Source organism: Humulus lupulus, chromosome 6, assembly GCF_963169125.1.
Source record: "Humulus lupulus chromosome 6, drHumLupu1.1, whole genome shotgun sequence".
Taxonomy (NCBI): domain Eukaryota; kingdom Viridiplantae; phylum Streptophyta; class Magnoliopsida; order Rosales; family Cannabaceae; genus Humulus; species Humulus lupulus.
The window spans coordinates 155,170,770-155,182,551 of NC_084798.1; the positions used below are offsets into that span (position 1 = coordinate 155,170,770).

General features: G+C 35.6%; 2 protein-coding genes across 3 annotated transcripts; both read left to right on the forward strand.

The window, feature by feature from the left end:
- The first annotated feature begins 2,634 nt into the window (after positions 1-2,634).
- LOC133782621 (protein farnesyltransferase subunit beta-like) lies at positions 2,635-5,789 on the forward strand. Its single transcript, XM_062221959.1, has 9 exons — positions 2,635-2,729; positions 3,722-3,804; positions 3,901-3,954; positions 4,399-4,450; positions 4,626-4,690; positions 4,967-5,023; positions 5,284-5,356; positions 5,460-5,546; positions 5,624-5,789. The coding sequence occupies exons 3-9, from the start codon at positions 3,929-3,931 to the stop codon at positions 5,753-5,755; spliced, it is 492 nt and encodes a 163-aa protein (XP_062077943.1). The 5' UTR covers positions 2,635-2,729; positions 3,722-3,804; positions 3,901-3,928; the 3' UTR covers positions 5,756-5,789.
- Positions 5,790-5,845: 56 nt separating this feature from the next.
- LOC133782622 (protein NAP1-like) lies at positions 5,846-9,526 on the forward strand. Of its 2 annotated transcripts, none has more exons than XR_009870612.1 (3): positions 5,846-5,970; positions 7,816-8,088; positions 9,296-9,526. XR_009870612.1 is itself a non-coding variant. In XM_062221960.1 (3 exons), exons 1-3 carry the CDS (start codon positions 5,914-5,916, stop codon positions 9,423-9,425), a joined length of 330 nt encoding a protein of 109 aa, XP_062077944.1. In that variant the 5' UTR covers positions 5,852-5,913; the 3' UTR covers positions 9,426-9,526. The 2 variants fall into 2 exon arrangements, 1 of the variants encoding a protein (XP_062077944.1); XM_062221960.1 differs by having other exon boundaries at positions 5,852-5,970; positions 7,946-8,088.
- The last annotated feature ends 2,256 nt before the right edge of the window (positions 9,527-11,782 follow it).

An 11,782-nucleotide genomic window follows, 5' to 3' on the forward strand; every position in this document is an offset into this window, starting at 1 on the left:
CCTGTCAACAGGTGAAGGGTGAACATCAAAGACCAGCAGGGTTGCTGCAGCCTTTAAGGATTCCAGAGTGAAAGTGGGATGATATCACCATGGACTTCATGGTTGGATTGCCGAAGACAGTGGGATGACATGATTCTGTGTGGGATATTGTGGATAGGTACACCAAATCAACCCACTTTTTTCCTGTTAGAACAACTTATACAATGGAGGAGTATGCTAAGTTGTATGTAAAGGAGATTATGTGACTCCATGGGGCTCCAAGGTCGATAGTGTCCGGCATGGACCCCACCTTCACCTCTATGTTTTGGGAGAGCCTGCAAAAGGCTATGGGCATGCAGTTGAGGTTCAATACAGCATATCACCCTCAGACGAATGGACAGTCTGAGAGGATGATTCAGATACTAGAGGATATGTTGTGAGCTTGTGTTCTGGAATTTGGGGGATCTTCGAGTAAGTATCTCCCTTTGATCGAGTTTTGATATAATAATAACTATCAGGTGACTATCGAAGTGGCTCCTTATGAGATGTTATATAGGAGGAAGTGTAGATCGCTCATTCATTGGGATGAGACAGGTGAGAGAAAGTATTTAGGTCCCGAGGTCGTTCAGAGGACTAACGAGGAAATTGAGAAGATTAGAGCTCGAATGCTTGCCTCCCAGAGTAGACAGAAGAGTTACACAGAGTTTCAAGTCAGTTTTCGTGTGTTTCTCAGAGTTTCTCCTTTGAGAGGAGTGAAACGATTTGGAGTGAAAGGCACGTTAAGTCCTAGGTTTGTTGGCCCCTTTGAGATTTTGGAACGGGTTGGAGAGGTACCTTACATATTGGTTATGCCTCTAGCTTTATCAGGGGTTCACAACGTATTCCATGTGTCTATGCTCCATAAGTACATATCAGATTCTATACATGTGTTAAGTTATGAAAACCTGGGGTTGGATCAAGATATTGCTTATGAGGAGAAACCTGTTCAGATCCTAGACCAGAAAGATAAAATCTTGCGGAACAAGACCATTGCCTTGGTGAAAGTGTTGTGGAGAAATAGCAAAGTGAAAGAGGCAACTTGGGAGCTTGAGTCTTATATGCGGGAATGATATCCCGAGTTATTCAGGTAAATTTCTAGTACGAAATTTCTGTAAGGAGGGGATAGTTGTAACACCCAAATTTTGCTAATAAGGCTTAGTGCCTTTATTAGTGTGTCGGGAAGGCAAAAATTGATTTAATTGTGTTATTACATGGTTAATTGTGATATATGAGTATGAGTACATGATTACTTGAATTAAATTATTATATGACTAGATATGCATGTTTAGGTTAATTAAATATGCATGTGGACCCATTCTTGTTAATAAGGGCATAATTGTAATTTTGGTCGTTGAGGGCAAAACTGCGATTATTGTGTGTGTGTGTGTTGTGCTTGAGACCACAATATTGTGGAGAGTTAACTGAGATATGTGTTCCAAAAAGGTCCTAGGGAGCGGATTAGTAGAATAGTCACAATGGGGTCGAATACCTGGCTCGGGGTGAGCCTGGGGGTATTTTGGGAACATAACACGAGTTCGGGGTTATCGAGTAACGACTAGTTATTTAGCGGTAACTTAGGTATGTTGGGATTAATTGGGGATCTATAGGACTAATCAAGGAATTAGCGGGTTAATTCAAGGGCAATTTGGCAATTTTAGTCTTTTGGAAAGGGATAGACTCAACCCTTAGGAACTCTATAGAAAGAACCAAAAGCTAGAAAGAAACACAACACCCTCACTCTCTTAATCTACTCAACATTCTCTCCCTCTCTTGGTGGTTTAGAGGGTTTTGGGAAAAGTTGAAGGAAAAGCTTAGGAGTTGAGGCTGGGAGTTGAGGATTTGAAGTTGGAGGTGTTGGGGATCTAGCTTAGGGTCAAAATCATCACTGAGGTAAGGTTTAGAACAAGTTTATTTATAAATTTATGTGGTTTACTTTGACTGTTTTGGGGTTTTGAACTCAAGTGATTAAGCTTAAATTGTGGTGATATTTTAGTTACGTTTTCAGGTTATGTACTGCTCTAGGTGTAGTCACTACACCAAATACCCATTTCCATAACACATGAATATAATACTAATAAAAATGTGTTATGCTAGAGTGGGCCACTTTGTGAAAGAAAAAAAAGCCGTAATAATACACAATCCCGCGCGCGCCACTTAGATTTTTTTTCATTTCTGACCTCAAAATTTGTGAGACCCGAGAGAGACCCAATTCTCATACCTTTTTTCCCCTTCTCCTTCTCGTCTCTCTCTTCCCTTCGCCCTAGCCGCACTCCCGTAATCACCATCATCCTCAGCTCCGACCACCTAACCACCATCCTCACACCCGTTTTTCTCCAAGCCAAGCTCCAAATCTCAGGCACCTGTGAACCCAACCCCTGAACCAAGTGACCCCAGGTGCGAGCCCACCTCTGCGTGCCTTCGACCCAGTGCGAGCCCACCATTGATGAAGTTGAAAGGCGGCTTTCTTGGACCACTGGTCGTGCAACCGATGCACTTGATACTTTTCTAGATGTAAGTTTTTATGCTATTTTTGCTTTATTTTCCTACCCTATTCTTGTTATGTGATTAAAATCCGACTTGGAACCCTTTAAAAATGAATTCTACAAGAAGGTCTTGCAATGATTGATGACGCCCATAGAGATGGTAGATGCTGATATTGGTTCCCCTGCGTTTCTCCTATTGCATCATCACTTGGAGTCGATTCTTAACAGGTATGGTATGGTATGGAGGAGAAGCATGTATTTTAATCTGATAAGTTTGGTTATCAAAATGGCTCTATTTTATGCTCTTGGAAAATGATAGTTAATTCCATTGTCATATGTTGAATAAACTTGAATATATATAGTTTTGAAATGTTGATGGTTCAGTGGCCTAGCTTAATCCTTTAGAGGTATATCAGTTAAAATGTCAAGCATCAAATTTAAATGCATTTCTGCAATTGTTTATTGTGTGTTGTGTTTAGGTTAATCTCTCTCTCTTTTTTTGTGTGTGTATCTCTTCTCATTCTGCTTTTGTTTTTTTTCTTTCTCTCTCTTCTCTGTTTTTGTGTTTGGCTCAGGGTTGAGGATGTGTGGAGGTCTCAATCGTGAAGTGGTATTATAGAAGTCTTTAAGGATGGTCTTAGTAAAACCAAGGAGACATATAGGGAGATCCTTGTTCTTATATTTTCTCTAGTTTTCTTTGTTATTCTTTGGATTTAGCCAATACAAATGGTGAATCCTTGTGTTAGTTTCTGGTTGTTTGTATTGCAAATTTAATTGTCTCTCATACTCTCGCTCAACCTATGTTTTGCAATCCTTAAGCTCTCGTCCTCACTCGCATTCTCTTGAAAAATCATATTTAATTTCCAACTGAACTCAGTCTCTATGATTATGGCTCTAGTTTGAGCTTTTTTCTTTGCATTTTTCTCACTCAATGTTTATTTTGTTGTTCTGGTTTGGTATGTTAATGGGTTCTTTAATAGATGATGGCAAGTAAAATAGTGTAGTATGAGGCTAGGTGGCTTAGCCAGTCTTAAGATTATATCTTGTGTCGGCATTACAAATTGTAATTGTTTAACGTTTGATGTGAGGAGAGTAATTGATTCTTTATCAGCTCATACTTATCAAGTTGTATTTGTATACATACAAATATAATATTAGTAATTTTTTTTTTTTGATCTGAGGGTGGTGTCAATATTCAATTCAATCATTGTTTCTTTCAGATGCCACATCTTGCAAAAACTTATGCAGCTGTCAATTCACTTATTACTATCGGTGGTCATGAAGCTTTGTCTTCAATCAATAGGTGGTCAATTTATACTTCTATTTTGTGATACTTATTTTTATACATAAGGTTGCCTTTTTGAAATGATTGAACTCAGTTTGTCTTAATATTTTTCAGAAGTACATTATACATGTTTCTGTAGCGGATGAAACAGCCAAGTGGGGGTTTCAGGTATGAGATCACGTCCAATTGTGTGTAGTTTGAAATTAGAAAATGTGTCACTTTATGTGAGAAATTCATTTTTAATGCTTCTAAACTGGCTTGTACGAGATGCATTTGGTATTTTGAACTGTATTTTTCCTAGCCATTCCAAATTTATTTTCTCTATCACTCAATCTTAATTTTTTTATTTGTATGAAAGGATACTTTGGTGTTATGATCTATACGAATCTGCACTTCTAGGCCTCAATCAATGTTTTGTGATATTTTAAATAACAAATAATTTCCCCATCCTTTTAACTTCTTGGAAAAAGGTTTATATGTAGAAGCTTTAGCATATAACAAGGAATTATGTCTTTACCCATTTTTTTTTCTTGGAAGGTTTATATATGTTATATGTTGAAAATTTAACATCGTTACATCATAATTCTTAACATTTTTGGATGTATTCATCAGGATGCATGATGGTGGAGAAATTGATGTTCGGGCCTGCTATACTGCCATTTCAGTAAGTCTCTGTGCTTGTCTTTGTGATACAAGCACGTCAATGTGTATTCCATGCTAATTCACTTATGTGAAATTAACCCAAATGGTTGTTTAATCTTTATGCTTAGTACAATGTACTCTAATTTTTATAAGTAGCTTAGTTTATGATTATCATTATGAAAGTCTTATTCTACCAGGTTGCAAGTATTTTGAACATTTTGGATGATGAACTAGTTCAGAATGTTGGAAATTACATATTAAGGTTGGTCTTGATTGCTCTTCTCAATATAAATCGGCTCCAAAGCATGCTCGTCATCTACTCAGGAGCTGTTTGTCTTGTGAAACATTGTTCCCAATTCTCATCCAGATTATGTTTTATAGCATCCCTTGTGCATGCATTTGATTCCACTGTTAAGTCTTTTACATTCTGATATTGTATTATGATAGGAGTAATATTATGAATTGCAGAAATCATCTTATATATAGTTGTTGATTTCTATAAATAATTAAAGCTTCCCTATGCGATGTCAATCTGCAGCTGTCAGACTTACGAAGGTGGCATTGGTGGAGAACCTAACTCTGAAGCTCATGGTGGGTATGTTTTTAGCACGCTACTTTATGTTTTGTTTTTGCTATGAAGTTATCTCTGTAGAATCTATTGGCTATAATATATCAATAGCATCTTCTAGTGGTATGTGCTAAGTGGTAAGGTTTACTTCTGTGGTATTTATGGGTTCAAATGCTCCCTGATTATGAGCAATAAGGTGAATTATTGTCATTGTTAATTCAATTCAAATGAAATGAAACTTAAATTATGGATATCTGATATTGTTGCATATCTTTGATGTACATTAGGTACACCTTTTGTGGGTTGGCTACAATGATTTTGATCAATGAGGTCCATCATTTGGACTTGTCTCGTTTAATTGTAAGATATGTAGTCTTCTTGTCATTCTTAGTACCTAGCCATTGCAATATTATTCTTGATCTTACTTTTTACTTTGTTTGAATGATGTTTCCTATTTTATTAGGATTGGCTGGTATTTCGTCAAGGAAGGGAGTGTGGATTTCAAGGGAGAACCAATAAATTGGTTGATGGATGCTATTCCTTTTGGCAGGTTATTTTCTGTCTTTTTCACATTTTTTACCATTCCTTCAGGACTATAATGGGGTTAACGAAAAGTACACTGACCAGGGAGGTTCTTTTGCATTATTACGAAGAGTCGGTTCATTTATTGATGAACAACTGGTGAGGCCAGATGATGTTGGACGTTGCAGCACTTCCACAGTATCTGATATACCTGAACAGGGAGGTAGGCCAATTTAGCAGAGTATAAGTTATGGTACCTGTACTTGAGCTTTTTTCATTTGTTAGGTTGTGATATTTATTCTTTTACTTTCTCATTCTCATTTGCAAGTCTAAATGCTTCTTTCCATGTGAATTACAATGATATTGGTCATAACTTTATCATAACATGTCCAGTAATGGAGCACCTTTTCAACAGCCATGCATTGCAGCAATACATACTTCTATGCACACAGGTTTGGATTTCATTAGTCATTTGACAACGTTAAGAACCTGACTTGATTCTTGATGATTTGAGTTTAGAATGCCCATCTCTTAGGCCTAGTTTAATAGTTTCTTTGGCTAAAACATTTAAAGTAGTCTGGTTTTCTTTTTTGCAAATGCAATAGAAGACTAGTGAATCAGCATTTGAAATGTTGAGGTTCTGGAAACTATGTTAAATAGACTGCTGCATGTGGAAGATTGTTACCTTTCAGAAATTAAATCTATTAAATAATTTGTGCCAAATTATGCATTGGCTTGTTTTGCGTGCTGAAACTAGTTTAATATGTTTGCTATATCTTTATATGCTTGCTATCGTAATTTTTATGTTGCTGACTATTATTTTAATATGCTTGTTGTCTATATATGTATATAAGAAACTAGTTTTATGGCTCTTTTGCATATTTAAACTTTGTTTATTGTTTTATTGCGATAAGCTTTGGAGAGATAATAGATAATGTGTGAAACTTGATGTATTGTTTGTACTCTTTTGAATCTTTTCTTGTTCTATATATTTTCTCTAGTTTTCTTTGTTATTCTTTGGATTTAGTCGATACAAATGGTGAATCCTTGTGTTGTCCTTATTGACACTTTGCAAACAATAGCTTAAAAGTTGCTTTTTCTCTTTTGGATAATTATCTATCAGCACTGGTAGATAATTTTGGGTTATGATGAATCTACACTACATATATATAATATGGCCAAATGTGTTAAGTACTTCTGTTATGAATACTAAAAAGGATGCTACGTACTTTTTCTACCATTTTTTAAAAATTTGTTGAAAGTCGTGATTGAGATCTTAATTTTGTTTTGGTTTTTGGTTGGTTCTCAGTTTGTAAAAAATAATTTTGCCTCTAAATTAGGAATCATTGGCAACATATTAATACCTTCAAGTTCATGATAATTTTTCCTTTTTCAAGTTATGTAATGGATCTTCATCTTCATCATTGATAAGTTACTATATTTTTCTTTACTGACGAATTAATATGATGATTTTTGCTAGAATAATCAGATAACCTGAGATGTGGATATCTTGTGAAATGAGATTGATAGTATCTAGGCCACCCTCCAATCAAATAAGAAGTGTTTTTTTAGGTTCCCCATATAAACATATACATATATTTCTCTTCGCTTTATGATTGATTGCAACATAGTTGGTGGCAACTGGATTGAAGTACCTGCTCGAAAATATAAGAAGACAGCTAAACATTTATCATTATGTTAGCTAAAGTTTGATTGCCTGTATCCTTATAGATGTGAGGAGCACTTATACTTCACATGTGATTTGTTTATTTAGTTTTTAGTTCTTTCTCTGATTTGTTTATTCAGTTTTAATTGAAATTTTTACTTTCTTGTCTTTATATTTTTTTTTCCTAGATAAACATTTCCTTTACAAATCTCTTTAGATATTCAGAACTTATCAGTCATGCACCAGAAGGAGAATTTTCCAAGATGGCTCCATTTTGCATACTGAGTTTTGACATACTGTCAGCTAGAGTTTGATTGCCTGTATCCTTATAGATGTGAGGAGCAGATATTGTCCAGATATTGTCTATAAGTCAAAGGCAACCAGCCAAATATTATTTTCATTTTCAAATGGTAATGCATAGTATTGAACCTTTTACCATGTGTGATTCTTTGCATCATTAACTAATCTTATCTTGCATTTTAGCTTAAATGGGTCTTTAATTATTGTTCTCTGTTTTTAGTCGCTTAATGAATCTTTCAACTATACAACATTAAAAACATGATTGATTTATTCAATGGAATATTGTATTGCTTGTTTTTCTCACCTCTTTCTTTTTTGTTGATTATTTCAGGTGGTACTTAAAGAAAATCTAGTTCTAACATTATTTAGGGATGACGTGAGACTTGCCATTTATATTTGTCTAATGAAACATGTTATCAAATTGAAGAAGTTGACTATTTTCTTGACTTTAAAATATGCAGTATATACTTCTGCATGAGGAATATCAGCTCTATGTTCTACCCAGAATTTTGGAATCAAAGAGGACGGCAAAATCTAGACGCACCAAGCAAAAAGAAGCAGATTTGGAATATAGTGTTGCAAAGCAGGTTGAAAAAATGATTAGGTATGACCCTTTTATTCTTCTTCTTTAAGCAGTTATTTAATTTTCTTGCTCTGTTAGGCTCTGATCTGATATGTGTGCTAATTATTGCTATTCATATATGGACTAAACAAGTCTCTTTTAGAAATGTGGTGTAAATCCTACACCTTTAAAGAACAGCAAAACAAGAAAGAGTAATGCAGAAACATAGAATAAAAAATGATAAGACTTTAAAACAAAAAATACACCAAACACATTACTTGGTTCAACCCAATTAAAAGCCTACATCCAAGGTAGAATAGCCCCAAATAATGGCTGATTAGACTTTATTCTTTCTTGAGTATCAAGCACAAAATTACACAAAGGGAGACTTGCTCCATGTACAAACACTCTAAAAAAAATGCTTTAAAAAACAGAACAAAAAAACACTGAAAAAAATCTCTACTGATTCTCTTAACCCCGAATGAGAGTAGTGAAGACATTATATACAGGCTTCTATGGTAGTGAATGTACCAACTGTATTACCAAAATTTTGAACTTCTTGGAATAAAAGAATTGTCACATTAGCTGTCACTTAAGTGGCATATCAAGTCATACAATGTAGAGAAGTGAGCTAGTTTGATTTGATTTCAAGTTTAATGGGTTCGATTTAATCTTCCCAACATTATAATCAATCATGTTGTTGTGGATTTCATTTATAATCAATCATGTTGGGTTCTCAACTTCACGACGGCAGCATGTATATCTTTCTGTGGTGTTGAACTTTAGTTTGGTGATGTTATGGTCTTAGATTTTCTTGATAGCTCTCTTATTTTATTGTTCATCTGAAAATTCCCTAGCTCTTTCTTGATAGCTCTCTTATTTTATTGAACTAAAACAGATAAGTATTTATCCTAGTTTTCCATTTTCTTCTTTTGAAGTTTTCAATGTATCATTTAAGAAAAGACTGTAAGTTTGTTGTTGTGGTGGCAAGAACTTTTACTCTGTTCTGGGATAGCTCTCTCAACTTAGTATGCTTTGGATTTTGTTGGCTTATCAGTCACAGAAGTGATCACTGCAAGCATAACAATTGTTATAGGTCCTTTCTTTCATTCTCTCTCTCTGACCATTTCTAAATGTTGATGTTTGTCTGTGTTACAAATTTAATTTAAACTTTATATATTTACAGGTGAAAACTAGCTTAAGTCTTATGTTCTTAATAATAAAATGACTTTTTTTTTACAATGTGCAGGTATATTGAGATGATTTCTTTGGAGCAATTCTTGACACCATTTGTAGTTGAAGCCTTTAGAATGGAAGAATGTATTTCACTAATTTTTGTATACATTTCTTGTTTTGTATTTAGTGATAAAGGAATCTGAATTGGGCATAAATTATGTTGTAATATGATTTCTTAAGCCTACACTAGTAAACTAAATTTTGTAATTACATTTGAGTAATTAATAAAAATCTATTTACATTACCTTATTTGGCTTCAACTTTCATATTTGTTTTCCTAGTTTTGTGTAAGGAAAAAAAGATTATGTTTCTTTAAGCTAATATAACACATGTGTTATACTAAAGTGTAGTATAACACAAATAATGTGTTATACTAAAGTGTAGTATAACACAAAAAATGTGTTATGCTAAAGTGTAGTATAACACAAAAAAAAATGTTATACTATAGTGTAGTATAACACAAAAAAAGTGTTATACTAAAGTGTAGTATAACACAAAAGAAGTATTATATAATCGACTATAAATAACATAATTCAACACTTATCTATATATTAAAATAACACAGAAATTGTGTTATCATTGAAAGTAAAATAACACATCTGTATAACACTGATAAAGTGTTATGTAAAGTACCCTGACCTACGATAACATAGTCGGTCTTAACACATCAGAAAGTGTTATCGTATGTTTTGATAACACATTTTCGGTGTTATTAAAAGCATTTTTTCTTGTAGTGAGTAAAGATATTTTGGGACTTAATTCTGGTCTTAGAGCATGTTTCGATTGATTTTTGGGAGTTTAGGAATTTGAAAATGCTGGGAGAAACTAGGATCGCAGGCCCGAGTCGCAACCCTGTTCTTTAGGCGTCGTGACCCGCATGAACCCAGAAGGCCTTGGGGGTTCATGATGCTACCCTGGCGTTGTGGAGCAGGTAGGGTGCACCACGGCCCGTGTCCCCCAGAAGAGAGCATTGGGGCTCTATACTTGTAGTGCATTGCGGCCCTAAGGGGGCTGGGTCGTGGCTCAAATAGGGAATTATGGGCAAAATAGGGTTTTCAGCGTGGGAACTCAAATTTAAGGGCTTAGGAAGGATTCTACTACCCAGTTTAGTAGAATTCGAGGTCCTGGAGGCTAGAATATCATTCCAAAGTTTTTAATTGGTTTAGGGCTTGATGGTTGTTTATTATTAGTAAGTTATGACTAGGTTCTACCGCCAAGGCTCGGGTTTAGGAGATCGTGCTCAGGATCGCACTAGTCAGTCAGCTCGGGACACAGGTAAAAAAAATTGTTTTTGCCCGTAGAGCAGGGCATGGCCCGATTATTTGTTTTTAATGTTGTGTGTGAATATTTTTAGTTTTTATGCTATGTTTGCATGATTATGAATGATCAGCGAAGGTTGGGATCAGCGAAGGTCAAGATCGGCGAAGGACGGGAATGGTGATAAGCATGCTGAATGCAGGCCGAACAGCAACAAGCATGCTGAATGCAAGCCACCAGGGCATGGCCATCTAGGGTGTTGTACTCACCCGTTTGGTGAAGACTGTGAACCCAGTTCCTGGTAAATCATCTGGGTTGGCATAGGCCATTGTGTGAATAGTATGTTATCTGTTTAAAGTTGTGCATTTGCTGGATTGAATTGTCATATGCTATATGTGCATTTTCTCACGGGTGCTCTATGGTGCAGGTAAAGGCAAAGGAAAGGTTGACCAAGCATGAGTTGGAGGGCATGGGGCGGCGCGTACATGTTTGGCCTACCTGGATGGATGTCCAATGTATCAGTTTTATAACTTTAATGGATGTCCAAACCTTTTATACTTAATTTTCATTAAATGAGTTTTTATTCCGAGTTAATAACATTTTTTTGGTATAAAACTTCGATTAGCGAGCTAATGATACATTTTAAAATCACTTGGTAATGGCTCTAAGGTAGTAGGGCCTTACACAGAACCTATTGTCTCAATAAGCGAATCTCTTCCTCTTTACTCTGAAGTCTGGCTTGCATATCAGCAAGCATCTGCTACCAATTCTTAGTGACTGGCAGAGGGTTCTGATCCTTGTTATCATCTCTAGCCTTAATCCCAGCGCCGGCTAGTCAAACTTATCGTCTTGGAGGCATAACTCTCCAAGTATATCTGTAATCAATGACTTAGGTGATTAGGCAATGATAACAAGTTTTGAAGTCACCCCACGGTCCAATGCAAACAATCAAGCAAAAATATGCAATCACAATGCTAACAGGCATTCCAATAGTACTAACATACCGTAGTGATGCTAATAAGCATGCGCTATCATGTAAATTTAGTAGTCAAGGGTCAGGCCCTATCAATATATTTCATGCTCCCTTATAAACAGGAAGATAAGGCATTTATATTTCATCTGAGTAGTTAACCACATAACCACTTATATAGTTACCAAACTCTGAGTCGAGCTTGTCTTTAGCGGCGAGTGTACATGCCTAGTCAGTCTTCAAGAACCCTTAAACCTAGACCGCTCTGAAACT